At 34.6% G+C, this 16956-nt stretch overlaps 1 protein-coding gene across 2 annotated transcripts in view; it reads right to left on the bottom strand.

Annotated features, from left to right (window-relative positions):
* LOC150104209 (nardilysin-like) overlaps positions 1–16149 on the bottom strand; it is a 561456-nt gene extending 545307 nt beyond the window's left edge. For both annotated transcript variants that reach the window (XM_090396835.1, XM_090396833.1), the window contains exons 1-2: positions 15569–16149; positions 5203–5461 (exon numbers count right to left, since the gene is read on the bottom strand). In XM_090396835.1, the coding sequence (XP_090252961.1) occupies positions 5203–5461; positions 15569–15804 (495 nt within the window). In that variant the 5' untranslated portion in view covers positions 15805–16149. The remainder of the gene's footprint in view (positions 1–5202; positions 5462–15568) is intronic.
* Between the last annotated feature and the right edge of the window lie 807 nt (positions 16150–16956).

Consider the following 16956-nt stretch of genomic DNA (forward strand, 5'->3'; position numbering starts at 1 on the left):
AGTTTATCTTCTACATATGATTTAAGTTTTGAAGTTAATATTCATGCATATAACTTATAACCAGTATTTAGAAGACTTATTCCTCTACAGTTTTCACAGTTGCACTTATTGCCTTCCTTTTTTATATATTGGGATGATAATTGCCTCATTCCAACTTTCTGTGATTTTTCCTTGCTGCCAGATATTGTTAAATAATTTTAAAAGTCATTTGATGAATAGGATGCCTGCATATTTTATAAGGTCTATGTTTATTCCATCTTCTCCAGGAGATTTTCCTGCTCTGCTTTGCTGTATTGCTTGTTAGATTTCTTCCACTGTATAGTTAGAAGTAAGCATTATGTCAGTTTCAGATTCATTACTATCTTGCCAGAAGTTCTGAAAAAAGTCCAGCCAGGTTTTCTCTATGATTATTTCAAGTTTCACTTTTTCTTTTACCTCCTTATTCATATTCATTAGAATTTTGTATGTATTTGGTCTCTTCACTGTAAGAACTCTTTCCAATTTTGTTATAAAGTTATCCCATGTTTCTCTATTCTTTTTTTCTACATGCTTTTTTTGCTATTGCTCTTTTGTATTTATTAATTATTGTAATACAATAATTTATTGTATACAATAAATATTGTATTTATTCATATTTGCTTCTTGTTTATCTGTTGTTTATATGCTTATTTCTTATATTTGATTACTGTTTCAATGTTTTCATATGGTTTCTTATTCCCTTTCTCGTCTTTTATTTATTTTTTGTTCCAAAGGATTCTGTTGCTGCCTTTATTAATATATTTTTTAAATTATTCCATTCTATCTCTATATCATCATTTTCTTTTATTTCCTCTAGTTTTCCATTTATTCTTCGTGAATAAAGGTAGTTGATACTTTTATCAAAGAGTTGAACTCTAAAAGATTCCTGAAGATTTCTCTTAGCACTGATTTGGTTAATTTTAAATCATCTTAGGTGTATTCTTAATTTTCCTTGTAAGAGATAGTGATTAGATTCTATTTCTGCACTTCTAAATACCCAGCTATCTAGTCCATATTAGCTATTTTCCTATTAGCTATTATATAGTCTATTATACTTTTTTAGGTGTCTTGATTCCCAAGTGAAGTTATGGCAATCTTTATGCTTGAAAAAGTGTTAGTAATTTTTAAGTATTATATGCAGAAAAATCCCTAAGTCTGTATCTATTTTTATTTCACATTGTTTCACTATTTGTTCCTATATTTGTATCTAGTGAAATGTTCCCTACTCTGGCATTAAAATCTCTCATTATTAATAGATAATCATGTGTGTTTATATATATAATATATTTATTTTTATTTATTTATTTTTTTTTGTAAATCTGAATAAAAAGAGAATAAACAAAAATTCCAGTCAGGAAGCCATGGATTATTTGTAATCTTACTTCTAGAATTCTATCGCTCCAGTATTTGTACTGTGTGATATTTTTTTAAATTGATTTGTGAATAAAAATCATTACTCCTGCTTTTGCTCTTTCTTCCTTTCTGACTCCATTGTAGATATAGATGTAATTATCCATTTCATCTGAGCCTTTTTGTTTTTTTCTTTGTTTCTGTTACTACTGCTAATTTGATATTTCTTTCTATTATGGTTTTGCCTAGATCTTGATATTTGTGATGGATATTCCAGACATTCTTGTTTATTTTAATTTTTGTTTTCCGTATCCTTTATTCTGCTCATATCTGTTAACCTGTCCAAGTCATTTTCCAGAGTGACAGTCCACTTACTTCTTTCTTGAGACATTGGAGTAAGACAAGATTCAGCAGGGTTGGTTACTAGCCACCTGCAGCCTAGTTTGGTGGTGGGGCTGTCGCCTTAGGGCCTCCAAACTTGCACTAAGTCTCTCTTCTCTCATTTGTATCTAACCAAGTTTCCCATTGGGGTTAGTACTCAATTTTCTGCTTGGATGCTCAGGTTCCAGGGTTCCCACATGGAGGTGAAAGTTGGATTGGGGAGGAGAGGCCAGGTGATCCTACTTGAGAGGATCATATATTGCACATCCATCCCCTTTGAACCCTTAGCATTTTTAATTTAATTTATAGCCAAGTGAAAAAAACTTTCTACAATTGTGAAATTATCTCCCCCCGAATATCTCATATTTCTCTAGAACAACAATATGCTTAGAAAATGTCGATCATCCATATGGAATTTAAAACCATTTAAAACCAGAGATCATTTCATGATTTCCTTCTACCATCATCAACTTTTATAATACTCCTGATTGGTTAATAACCATGTTTGTCAACTTTAAGTTGTTTATTTACTTTTCCACTCATATATATGTATGAGTGGAAACCTCATACATATATATGAGTATATATGTATGAGTGGAAACCATATATACATATATATGTATGAGTGGAAACCTCATACATATATATATGTATGAGTGGAAACACCTGCAGCCTAGTTTGGTGGTGGGGCTGTCGCCTTAGGGCCTCCAAACTTGCACTAAGTCTCTCTTCTCTCATTTGTATCTAACCAAGTTTCCCATTGGGGTTAGTACTCAATTTTCTGCTTGGGTGCTCAGGTTCCAGGGTTCCCACATGGAGGTGAAAGTTGGATTGGGGAGGAGAGGCCAGGTGATCCTACTTGAGAGGATCATATATTGCACATCCATCCCCTTTGAACCCTTAGCATTTTTAATTTAATTTATAGCCAAGTGAAAAAAACTTTCTACAATTGTGAAATTATCTCCCCCCGAATATCTCATATTTCTCTAGAACAACAATATGCTTAGAAAATGTCGATCATCCATATGGAATTTAAAACCATTTAAAACCAGAGATCATTTCATGATTTCCTTCTACCATCATCAACTTTTATAATACTCCTGATTGGTTAATAACCATGTTTGTCAACTTTAAGTTGTTTATTTACTTTTCCACTCATATATATGTATATATGTTTTTATGCTCATGGTCAACCATGACCCAACACTGAAGCAGAGAAAGCAACTATGCCATTTAGCATAACTACAATTCCTGAGGGTGAGCTCTTCCTTCTACCATTCTTGAATAAACATCAATGGTTCTACTTTTAGTCTAAAATACTCAATTGCATCCTATATCTTAATGTGTGTGTTTGGAGGTGATTGTAAGAAAGATTACTTATGGTGCTCCAATTTATGACTTATTGATCCAATAAGTCAATTTATGTAACACTCTAAATAATCAGCTTAGTATTTCATGCAAAGCTTACTATATATATATATATATATATATATATATATATATATATATATAGTAAGTGTTGCAAGTCTAGCTAACCCTGCACGTAGTACAAGTCCAAGGCAACTCGTGGTAACTGATGAGACCTCAATAAAGGTCGAAACCGGTCCAGGTAGTGGCACCTTGCCTTTAATACATAGCATCATACATCTCCTCCAGGAGATGTGCTTTGCATTAAGGGTAAATATTAAGAATAGTGATCAGGGCTTATTCTACCTTTACCACGAGTTGCCTTGGACTTGCACTATATGCAGGGTCAGCTAGCCTTGCAACACTTGCATGTGCAAACTTGACTGACTTGTCTGTTTGCTTACTTGGGAATGGAGTAAAAAACCAGGTTTATATTTAAAATAACTTGGTATCTTTAACATATATTATACCCAAGGTAAAAAACTTTCTACATCTATCTCTCATCCTGAGATTTTTATTAAATAAGGTCAAAGCACCTTATGGTAACTTGTGTTGGTAAAATATTTAGAAGTTCTGTATTACTTAAAACTTAGTATTTCTTAGCCTGCCTCCCACTGATGATACTTCAATACAGGTCGAAACCGGTCTGGGTAGTGGCCCCTTGCCTTTAATACATAGTATACATCTCCTCCAGGAGATGTGCTTTGCATTAAGGGTAAATATTAAGAATAGTGATCAGAGCTTATTCTACCTTTACCATGAGTTGCCTTAGACTTGCACTATGTTCAGGGTCAGCTAGACTTGCAACACTTGCAGGTGCAAACTTAAAGGCTTGTCTGTTTACTTACTTGGGAAATGGAGTAAAAAACCAGGTTTATATTTAAAATAACTTGGTATCTTTAACATACATTATACCCAAGGTAAAAAACTTTCTACATATACAGGGTGTTCGGGATAAATTTGACATATTTATAATTAATTATATTTTTCCGTAAGTTACATGTATTAACACACACTTCTCTTCATTTAAAAGTTTGGACCCTTCTTCATTCATATACAAGATGTCAGAAAGGATGGATAGCTGGAACCCACCTGAATCATGGAAGAGAATAACTTGTATCATGATGATTCGTGCCCGCCATCAAAATAAGGATATTACGACTGCTGCCCAATGCTCCCTGAATACAGTAAAAACAATCAGGCATGAACTAGAGACTTGCAATGGTGACTACGAGGATGTAGCAAGAAGAAAGATCCCTAGCAGACGATCTGATTGCGTTTGTACAGCAGAATTCCTCGCAAATCTGCAGGAACAGGTGTTGAAGAACCCTGGCATTGGAATTCGGGCTTTGTTCGTGGAGTTGCTAACTGTAGTCAAGCCCTGGATAACAAGGGTAGCCAATGGTAGGCCGTATGTATGGCAGCAGGATTCGGCCCCTTGCCACACCTCTGGGAAAAGTCAAAAATGGTTGTCTGAAAATTTCTACGACTTCACCAGTCCAAATGTTTGGCCTCCAAACTCCCCAGACCTTAACCCCATGGATTATTTTGTATGGGGCGCAGTTGAAAAAGACACCAATTGCACTTCCAGTAATACAAAAGCCCAGTTAATGGATAAAATTAAAACAGTTTTTGCGGCCCTTCCCAGGGAGACTGTAGCATCAGCTTGTTCGAGGTTCCGAAGCAGAATTGAAGCTGTGATCGATGCTAATGGTGGTTATTTTGAGTAAATCTTGTTGATAGTATTGTAATTAACTCTGCCTGTAATGTTTTTTTGTCAATTCATTAAATTTAATAGATACAAAGAAGATTTTCTTTTTCCTTACGAAACTGTCAAATTTATCCCGAACACCCTGTATATATACACATACATACATATATATATATATACACATACATACATATATATACACACATACATACATACATATATATACACACATACATACATATATATATATATACACACATACATACATACATATATATATATATAAACTTAATTAAGCAGTAATTTTTTTAATCCATTCTTGTGAAAAAAGTTACCATTTTTTCTTTTCTCTTTTTTGATAGTACACTTTCCTCCTCCTCTTCCTCACTAAGTGCATCATCGTTCTCATTAGTAGATGAGAATGATGACAATGATTCTTCTTCCTCGGTGTCCATTTCTTCTTCTTCACTACTATCACTTGTGTGTCCACTGTCTTTTCTGCTAACCCGAAGAGTGTTTTGTGGACCAACATCTTCTAAATATTCTGAATCAGAAATTAATAGAGCTACAAGTCCATTATCTAATTTGATAATCCTACAAATGAAATAATGCAATTTATTAGAATGGGTCACTGCACATTAATAGCACAAAGTGAAATTTATATACAGTTAATTGTAATGTAAAATTTTAATTAACTATAACAGATTCCTTCCATTTCCACACTTTCATTATTCTAAAAATGAGATCTATTTTATTCTAAAAATGGTATACCGTGAATAGACATATCAATACAAAATTAATGATACTCTGAACATCGATACACAGGCGAAAATTATACTATTAAATAATCTTTGTACGTGAGTTTTTTCCGTTATTAATTTTGTATCGTTAAAAATGAGATCATTCTATCTTTGCTCTTCTCAATGCCAGAGAAAAAATGAAAGGGAATAGTTTCAGTATGAGATCACTATACAATAGCTAAATTGCATTTTTAGAATTAATTCTGAGAAATAATTAAATAATCCTGTCAAATATATATATATATTCAGTATTTGTTCCTAAGAGAAGTAGTCCCACCTTTGTCTAAGAATATCTAATTAGCCTTCACATTAAAATGCTTTTAGTGAATTTTTTAACTAAATTTTCAGCAAAGTTAGTGACTTTGCTGAAAATTTTCTCCTTTCTCATCTGGTTAATCAGTAAAATTCACATTTTAAAAAATTGTTATATTATTATTACATGGGCATCTCCATGGAATCCATACTCACCTGGGGATACTCTGAACATTTTGACAGGTAGCAGCTGTCATTAACATGATACTTAACTTTATTCATCAACAAAGCAATGATTAGCTCTGCCAATTCCATCCACTCCACCACTTACCAAACAAAACCCCCAGTCCTGTCCTCATTCTCTTGCTAACTACACTCTTGCTCAATTTCCAAGGATATTCTCAGTTCTACACACACCCAGTCGTCATGTACTGAAAAGTTCCTCTGTATCAATCTTATAAAAACCTTTAAGTAAGACATACCTCAGGTGACCAATGTAGATAACATATTCATAACTATGTTAATAGTATTATAACATCAAACAACATATTCAATTATAAAAGCATGTTTGTTGATTATGTAACTGGCTTATAAACTAGCATCCTCAGAGCAAAACAACATGTTACAGTTTACATGCCATGCTATACTACAATGAGTAAGTGAAAAAATTCAAATTGTAACAAACAAACAACTGAAGTCCTCATCTGGTGCTTCTAAGGTTGTATAAAAGAAGTTATTACAGTTGTGTAGGTGTTGATCTTAAGATGAGTCTTCCAAATTTTTTGATAGATTAAGAACATCATACTTGTTAAAGCTAGGAGAATACTTCATAGCCATTGTAGACTCTAAAAATAGTCTTTCTGACATGTAACAACTTCTATATAGCACACTGGTTTTCTTCCATTTAATCATATGTGAAAGGATGTCCAAAGTGTAATCTGCCAGTCCTGACTTGCATTAATAATGGGAGTATTGGAGGACAAAGTCTAACTGTCACCTCCTTGTGGTGACCTCTGGATAATTTAACGACAGCAGCATTTCTTTTTTCCCATCACGGAGACAAATTTCAGTGATTATAACTATGCTACTGTTTACGGCGCAGCCAATGCAATTCTTGATTTGGAAATGATGTCAGAGTTGAGAAATGAGCAAATCATTCCACCCATTACAAGAAATATTAATATCATCCAATGTAATTTAAGTAGTATTGTTAGGGATCCCAGATACACTGGAAAAAAATTCGGGACACTAATGACTGAGGGTGAAAGTTTAGTATGCGCAACCATCACATATGCTAGTCATACAAAATGATTCTAACTTTCCAAGTGTGCATGGTAAGGTTTACTATGCACACACTTTACTAAGTATAAGTAAACAAATAGTAAATCCAATTGTTAGGCTGCATGTTTTTCACTTTAAGTTGCTTTCAAATGGTTCCCTACAGTTCCCGGTAATGATGGAGAGCAATGTCTGTAATAGAATAGAAATTGTAACTCATTAATTTTGTTATTCAGTCTTGAACTCTAAAATACAGGACAAAAAGCTGTCCCGAAGAGCTTTTTCGGGACAACGAGACACATTAGCCAAAATCGAAATGATCCAGTATTTTACGAGACATATGGGATCCCTAGGTATTGTTACTCCAGCAAGTAAAGAAAAACCTAAATGAACACTGCTAAATAATACTGCTGACAAACATGATGCTGATATTATCTGCATCCAGGAAACCAAACTTCGACAATCCAGCAGATTAAACATTAAAAACTATGATATCATATGACAAGATAGGCCTAATGACCAAAATGGAGGAGAGCTTCTAACACTAATCTGAAACTTGTCATATAAAGTTGTTGAACTAGACAAAGTAGCAGAAGGAACTGAAGTACAAGGAATTCAAATACTGGAACCAAGTAAAAGGCCATTACACATATTCAATTGTTATCATCCTCCTAACAAAACCCAAACCAAATCTTTCCAGCCTATCCCATCTCAATGAAGAAAACTCCATTATCTTAGGAGACATGAACAACAAACACCTGTCATAAGGTTCTGAGGAAATAAACTCAAGAGGAGAAAACCTGAGTAATTTCTTAGATAAAACAGGACTAATAACTTAAGGGGATAAAAATCCCTTATTGTTTTTCAGCCAGTAAGCGAAACTAAGATCGAAAACTACGATCTGTAACGTTTCATGCCGACGAACTGTCGGCGTATCCAAGCGTAAGTGACCACTTGGTAGTGCCACACCAACGGCAACTAGTTGCAGAGGTGGAGCAAGCTCCCTCACTGTTCTTGATATTTTCTCATAATGTAAAACACACAGCTCTTAGGAGATGTAGTACTGTTTTACATTATGAGGAGAGGTCACTACCCAGACCGGTTTCAACCTTTTTTGAGGTCTCATCAGTGAGTAGCTAGAATCGTATAGCAAAAGTACATGTAAGTTCTTTTCCCTTAAACTCTGATATTCTAGGTCTAGCTACTCACTGATGAGACCTCAAAAAAGGTTGAAACCGGTCTGGGTAGTGACCTCTCCTCATAATGTAAAACAGTACTACATCTCCTAAGAGCTGTGTGTTTTACATTATGAGAAAATATCAAGAACAGTGAGGGATCTTGCTCCACCTTTGCAACGAGTTGCCGTTGGTGTGGCACTACCAAGTGGTCACTTAAGCTTGGATACGCCGACAGTTCGTCGGCATGAAACGTTACAGATCATAGTTTTCGATCTTAGTTTCGCTTACTGGCTGAAAAACAATAAGGGATTTTTATCCCCTTAACTTATCAACCTCACCAGAAAAAAATAGCCGTTTGGCTTTTCATCTTAGGAGTAATAACTCTCAACAGTGGAGTACTCACTTATCTGTCTCATTCTTATGGTGCAAAAGATGCCCTAGATATTACTGCAGTGTCTCCAGAACTTCATGACAAAGCTATCTTGTCCATTTTGGAACCAGTAGGAAGTGACCATACCCCCAATATTAAATAACCTGAACCCAAAAAAGAAAATATCATTGGAACTTCCAAAAGGCCAATTGGGAAAAATACAAGTATAAAGTAAACAAAATGCTGAAAGATCACACATACCATGATGACCTAGACAAAGCCTACATAACTTGGAAGAATACTATCCTAAATGCAGCAAAGTATCCCAAAGGGCAACAGGAGAAAAGTTATTTCAGACTATACAAAGGTTCACCAGGAACTCACCAGTAAAATAACTAAAAGAAATGAATTATTTAACATCTTAAAAATTGGAAGCTCTCTAGAAACCAGAATCGAGTACAAGACAAATGCTGAAATAAAACAAAAATATAACATATTACAAAGAATTAGGTGGCAAGAATTTTGCCACAACTTAAATCCAAACACTTCAGATATCATACTCTGGAAACTGACTGCTAATTTACAAAGAAACGCAAGTGAGACTAACACACAAAAAGACCTAGATGGAAATATCAAAATTGGAGACAGGGAGATCACAAGTACCTTGGCCTTTCATTTTCAAAATATAAGCAAACTAGAGATGAATACTATCAAAGGTCATCAAATATCAAAACAGGCTCAACAACAGAAAAATGCTGCAAATTCCCCCTCCCCCCCCAAAACAAATTATGATTATTATTATTATTACCTGACACCTCCAGGGAGTCCAAGGACTCATCGTGGGAGGGCACACTACTCTACTCTACTTTGCTAAATACATCTCATCCTCTCCACTACTTAATTCTCCAACTACAACACTACTACCATCAACATAATCTATTGACAATCATCACCAAGAACAGTATTTTTTGTCTGTAAATTGCATGTGTTCTGAAGGCCGATTGGTCTGTATGGGGGATGAAAAACCTGAGTTTACAGGAGGGAAAAACCCTGCTACCACCATATGAGATTGGCTAACTCACCTTCAACTGAAAAAGCCCACATAAGGATTCCTCTCGTCACTATGAGAATCGAAACCAGGTCGTTTCCAATCAAAGGGCACAATGTTCTGTTATTCGTCCAATTGACCTATGATGGCTAATAAATTATTCTGGGATCCATTTACAATCTCTGAATTGAGAGATGCCTTCGAGAGACTAGATATAAATAATGTGGACCAGAGAACATACAAGGAATTATGCTCAAGCATCTTCCTCCCCTTTGCCTATACAACAATAGCCTAAAACAAGGAAAAGCTCCAAAAGAGTGGAAAACAGTCACAATCATACCAATTTTAAAGCCTAACAAACTTCAAGACCAACCAGAAAAGTTATCAACCAATTTCATCGACTTCAATTTCAGGCAAATTGATGGAAAAAATGATACTCCAGCGTTTTAATTACTATCTAAACAAAAATAGTATACTACCACATTTTCAGGCTGGCTTTAGAAGAGTTTTCACTCAATAAATGATAAACTTTTCTACTTAACCCAGTCAATTCAAGATAACTTCCAGATCAAACCTACCAGTGCAGCTTTTATGATTTTAGCAATGCCTTTGACAAGGTGTGGAGACAAACTCTTTTCCAAATTTTGTCATATCGAAATAGAAGGGAAAATTTTAAACTGGATTTATGACTTTCTAAGAAACAGAACAATTCGAGTTAGAATAAATAATATCTTTTCCAAGAAAGTGAAAATAAGACAGGGACTCCCTCAAGGCAGCATTTTGAGCCCACTCCTTTTTTCCATCTACTTAAACGACTTAGACAAAAATATAAATAAACAAAGATAGCTGTTTGCTGATGATTTGGTCCTATTCTCAGCTCACAACAACTTAGAAACAGCAGAAGGTCACTTAGCAAAGCCATTGAAAGTTTATCTACATACTGTAAAAACCAAAAAATCAAAATTAATCCTACTAAATCAGAAATTTGTGTATTTACCATTAATAACCACCTCAGAAAGTGGAGACCAAGATTAAGCTAAACAATCAACTAATTACATTTAATGACAACCCCAAATACCTTGGAGTTATTCTGATCCATCACTAAGCTTCAATAAACATATCAACAATGTTTCAGTGAGAGCAAAAAGAAGACTAAATATCATGAAAAGTATCTATGGTAGAGAGAGTGGGAAGCTGATGCTAAAATCATAAGTCACATAACACCTGTATTATCCAACCCATAATGGAATTTGCTTTGGTCATCTGGATACAAACACAAACCAATTTAGACAAGCTTATAAAAATTCAGAAAAATGCAGCTAGAATCATATGTGGACTAAGGAATACAACTCCTAGAAAAATAGCAGAATTTGAATCCAACCTTGTTCCTTTAAAAATTAGGTGGCAAGAAAATCTTACTAAATTTGTAGGAAAAAAAAGAGTCAACCGTACACATCATAGAACAAGGGAACTTTTTAAAAAGTGGCAACCAACAAACAGAATAAAGAAAAAATCGACAATGCATAAAATCATGGAAAATAAAATTCCCTTGGATTGTCCAAATAAAATAGCCAACAACTCAGCACTTCCTCCAAACCAAGACAGGAAAAATATAATTATTAATTTTGAAATAGGGAAACACAAGAAAAAAAGTCTAGAAAACCCTGAACAGTGGAATGCATTGCCTGATAGTGGTGAGAGCAAGAACAGTCAATGAGTTCAAGGGGTGTTATGATAGACTTTGTGTTTCCTAGGAAGGACCTCCCACGATGAGTCTTTTGACTCCATGAAGACCTGAATAATAATAATGAAGTATAGACCTGACTCAATAAAAATCTACACAGATGGCTCCAAAAATCCAAATGGCAATTCTGGGAGTGGCATACTCATCTATGGCTTTCAAAATATAGAACTAAAAACAACCAACAGTATAGGATGCAACTCATACCATGCAGAATTAACAGCCATTAACAGAGCACTGCAACATTTGGATAAACAAAACCCAGAGGAATTTATATTTTTCACAGATTCCTTAGCAGCTCTTCAAGCTATTAAGAACTGCTACACTAGCCATCAAGAAATACCTAGAGACATATCAAAACACATAAACTACATAAGGATTCTGAAATAATTTTCCAATGGATTCCATCCCATGTGGGATTAAAGGGAAATGAAACTGCAGATGAAGTAGCAAAAATGACTGCAACATTTTTTTTTCCACCAGAAGTCAGGCCAATAGTTGTAATGGTTGGTTAGTAACTTTAGCATGCCATGTATATTGTAGTGCAGCTTGTTTCTTTGTATATATTGTGTATATTCCAGATGATGACCTTAATGTAAAGGTCGAAATGTCAAGTGTTTATTTCGGTTTATATTAAACTAAAGTTTTACTCTAACACAGTAGTTGTTTCCATAATTTGCATAATGTAAGTGATACCACAGATTTTGATCTTTTTAAAACTACTCAAAAGGAAAATGTAAAAAGAATGATTCTCCAGGACATGACTCATCACTGGTATTCAGTTCGCTGTGCCACTACCACGATCTCTTACCTCAAGACCGGCCACACAAGACCAAGTTTAGCAATCAACAATTAATAAACAATCTTCCCCATCTGTAAAATCTGTAACATTAAGAAAGCATCACCACTGCATTTACTAACTTGTATGAATATTTATAAATGTGAACTTTAGAACAATCCAGAAAAGGAGCCTCTATGATCTGGTTCATAATACCATGGGATTTTAAAAAAAAAAAAGTAGTATTTCTTATGTTACCCAAGGCAGACGTTAACTGATCTTCCTGATTGTCCATAGTATACTAAGTCACAGGGAACTTCATAAACTCCAGGATGTGATAGAGGATGGAGTTTGTCCATAAGTGAACAGATCAGAGTTGCTAATTTGATATGTGGTTTGATGTGGTGTGAAGGTTACATTTTATTAGTACTTTAGCCATCTTTTCAGGTGTATCTTGTACATATGGAATAAGAATAGTAATGTTTTGTTCTTGTGTGTTTGGGGGTGGGGGGGGGCTATGTAGTATTTTATCTCTTTTGTGGAAGCTGTAGCCACTGGCCAAGTATGGTGAAGATAGTTGAGTTCTGTGGAAAGGGATGCATTATAAGAACAAACATAACCCAATTAATAAACATAGCCAAACAAACATAACCCAATTAATAAACATCCTTTTACAATTTAGTATTTTATTTGATGTTGTAATACCTTTATGACTAACGTCCAACACCTTATCCTGTTAACAAGGCAGATAATATAATTGATCTATTTAATGAACCCTTCAGTTAAAGCCTGCTACTCCATCCTGGTTCAGCAATCTTTATTCCTACAAGGATAAGGAGTAGTACTGGTAATTTAGTATTTTGTTTGGTGTTGTAATACTGTTAAAATAGTTATGAAGAACTTCCAACACCTATGCAGATGACAGTTGAGCTATTTAATAATCACCTTATTACAATGTTCCACCCTGGTGCATCAGATTTTATTCCTAGATGGATAAGGAGTGGTGAAGTGCTAGAAGTGAACTACGTATTCTAAATGTCGGTCAGACATTCAGAATGTGCTGTGGAAATGACCAGACATTAACCTGACTGTTTAATGAAGTCTTGCAAGAGGATAAGTTCCTGGAGAATGAAAGGAGGGCAGGATAATATCACTGCATGACGGTGGTGGTGGTGGTGGTAGAAATAGATAACAAACTATAGGCCAGTTTGTATTTCTTCTGTAGTTGTTAAGAATTTGGAGAAAAAGAACTCATAGGCAAAATTGAGTAGATAAAGACAATATTATTTATGCAGGACAGCATGGATTTGTTAATCAATAATCTGGTTACCTTTTACAACAGAGTAACAAGACCAGTGGATAAGGATAAAGACATAAGGTGCATTATTTTTATTTATTTATTTATTTATTTTATTTATTTATTATTTTTTTGTAAAGACACTTGTAAGGATGCTGCATGACCAATTGGTTTTAAAGTTGCAACTTATGGGTTTGGATATAAAGCTAGTGGGTTCGATTGAAAACTGGCCTTCTGAGAGATATCAGAGAATTGTATACAGGAAAACAGCACCAGGGAGTAGGAAGGTTACAAGTGAAGTTCCAAAGATGCCGTACTGGAACCATTACTGTTCAATCTTTATATCAATATTGTCACACACTACAGGGGAAGATATACAGTTGTTTGCCGATGACATGAAGCTTGGGAAGGTTATTAGAAATTTGTGCTGATGTTTTGGCTCTATGAAATCTGCCAGATCTATAGGAAGTCAAGCAATGGATGCTCAACATCCCTTTACGATCAAACTGCATACTCAGTAAAACTTGCTACTCTTAGTCCTCTTTCATTCCTTCCACCTCAATTCTGTATAACAATCTCCCTTATGAAGCATTTCCAAAGGACTACAATTTCCAACAGTTCAAGAAGAATATGAACAGATTACTCTACTCCCACACAAACCATTCTTTTGCTACAGACTCTTCTGCCTTTTATATATATAAAAGAGGATTTGAATAAGCTTGAAAGGTGAACATATGAACGGGGATGCCAGTTTAATGTAACTAAATGTGAAGGTTTGAAAATTGGGGTTCACAGACAAGATTCATAGTCACTTGGTGGAATTATACTGGATGAAGTCAAGGGAGCAAAGGATCTTCGGCAGATTGTAGATAGAAATTTGAAGGTTAGAGGATACAGTGCAAGACTGTGAGACAACTCAGAGAATTCTTTCAATATTGAGGAGGACATTAATCACAAAAGATAAAATAGTGGTGCATCCATTGTAAAGCTTTTATCAAACCTCATCTAAATTTCTCTTCTCAGATCTGGTCATCAGGATTGGAAGATGAAATAACCTTGGAGAGGGATAAAAAAAAAAAATGATATCAGAACAGCACAATGTCAGTTATGAACATAGACTCAAAGCTTTTGCAGGCCTCCAAGTATGCTTGGGGAGAGAAGATGCAAGGCAGAGAGATATGATTGAAATATTCAAGCTATTGTAAGATTATTGGATGATACCAGGGAGATTTTTCATATGGTAGAATGAGGAAAAGGAATAATGACAAGGGACCATCCATGAAAGTTGCAAGAGGAATACGAGTTAATGGACAAGGAGTGTTTTTTTTTTTTTTTTTTTTGCATGAGGAAGAGTAGGTGCTAGTGCAAACTATGGATGAGTTTAAGGAGTGGTATAACTGACTTTGTGTTGACTAGCACTGATATCTCACTACGAGTTATGTGACTTTCATATAGGTCAGGAAAATAACAATAATATATATATATATATATATATAAGGGAGGGAATTACATTTTTCAATATTAACATAAATAATTTAATAACCTTTTAGCAGTTTTAATTATTTTTAACAGCTTATATCCATATCTCAGAAAGAAAACTGAAAAAACATTTTCGATGCCATATTGTTAAATAGTAAAAATGATATAATCTTTTAGCTAAAGCATTAGAATGAGTCTTTGTCATCTTGGCTGAATTCTGAATCACAACATTGATCATATTTATTCATTCATAAAGAGGAAGTACATATAATATACAAAGAAGAATACCATGAGAGAGAGAGGCACATATTGGACACATACGATATTAACTATTTATTATTCAACAGATGTTACTCAAAGGATGATTGAATGTTTGTCAGAGATATGAGATAGCTGCAATGTTTGTCAGAGAAAGGGGATTAAATGGGGAGGATAATCCAGAAGCTCATTCTGTTAATCTAGATTCTTAAAAATACTTACTTATACTGTCGTTTATCATTTGAAGACTGGACTGGTGCTTCAAGATCCATTGAAATGTTTAATTTCACTGAAGTCATTTCTGATAGGCTTCTGTTTAATGACTGCTTAATGAAAATTATGCTATTTAGAGAATCATGAGAAATATGCTTGGCTTCGAAACTTTTATGATGCTGTTGCTTTAATAATAAAAACTTTTTCTTATAACTGTACACGTTGTTAAATGTTCTCCAGCGCATTAAAACTTAATTTACAGTCAAATTTTTGTCAGTGCAAAAGACGCTTTTATTTTAATAATAAAAATGTCCAGTTTTATGAACTTCCTACATAGTTGTACTAATGATACTTCTTTTTTTTTTTGTCATTATAAAATCGTTAATAGAAAGCATGATACTGCTCGAGTTTCTAGGAAAAAATGAAGAAAGAAAGAATGTTCAAATCATATTTTTGTATTTAGTTGCACAAATATTATAGTATTAAAAAACTAGTAGGGTGCTAGAGTGAAAATGATAATAACATAAACGATATCCCACTCAAACACCACCATGAATAACCCACATTCAAGCAGAAAACATATACGAAGAACTGTGCCGCACGCCGATAGGGTCCATGTGATAATTTGAATTAGATATGAAATATACAGTAAAAGTACTGGGGAGAAATAATAAATAAATCAAATAATTATGGTTATGTTGACATAAAATTTTAATATTGTACCCCATGCATAAATAAAGCCTTACTTTCAAACTTGGTGCACATTTAGTTTCTGTTATGCTGGAAGGGAGGGGGGAGGGAATCTTCAAAATCCCAAGCAGTTGTTGTAGTCTAGTCCTTTGAAGAGTCTTAGATGTTTCCGTGTGCTCCTTGTACTGCTTTGGCTATGTTTGTTCAGGATTAGGATCTATTTCTTGCAAGGCTGCTGTAATTGCTGGACAGGTCAAGATGTGAGTGGGTGTCAGTTCAGTATTGGGGCAGTTGTTGCAGTTCCTATATGTTCTCGTATCATCTGTATTGATCTTCATTCCTCTATAATGTCCTGTTCGTAGTCTTGTTATCGTGGTGGAGGTCTTTCTGTCAGCACTGATTTCGGGAATTTGATGTTGTATCACTGATTTCAGTGGGATTAGTTTAGCTTTTGCTAGTGCATTGGCATCAGCAAGAGTTATCATGTGAGTTTCTTGGTTGAGTTCTCTGGCTTCTTTTGCTAATTTATCAGCTGCTTCATTGTAATCAATGCCTACATGAGCAGGAATCCATTGTAAAATGCAACTTTTTCCTAAACACTTTAGTTGATTTAAGAATTTATGGATGTCTTGTGTGAGCTTGATATTGCCATTTTTGATTGCCTCCATAGCTGATCTTGAGTCACTGTAAATTATAATTCCTTCAGA

This window comes from Typopeltis vanoorti, chromosome 8 (genome assembly GCF_054136105.1).
Source record: "Typopeltis vanoorti isolate ZY-2024b chromosome 8, IOZ_Tvanoo_1.0, whole genome shotgun sequence".
In the NCBI taxonomy this organism is placed as follows: Eukaryota; Metazoa; Arthropoda; class Arachnida; order Uropygi; family Thelyphonidae; genus Typopeltis; species Typopeltis vanoorti.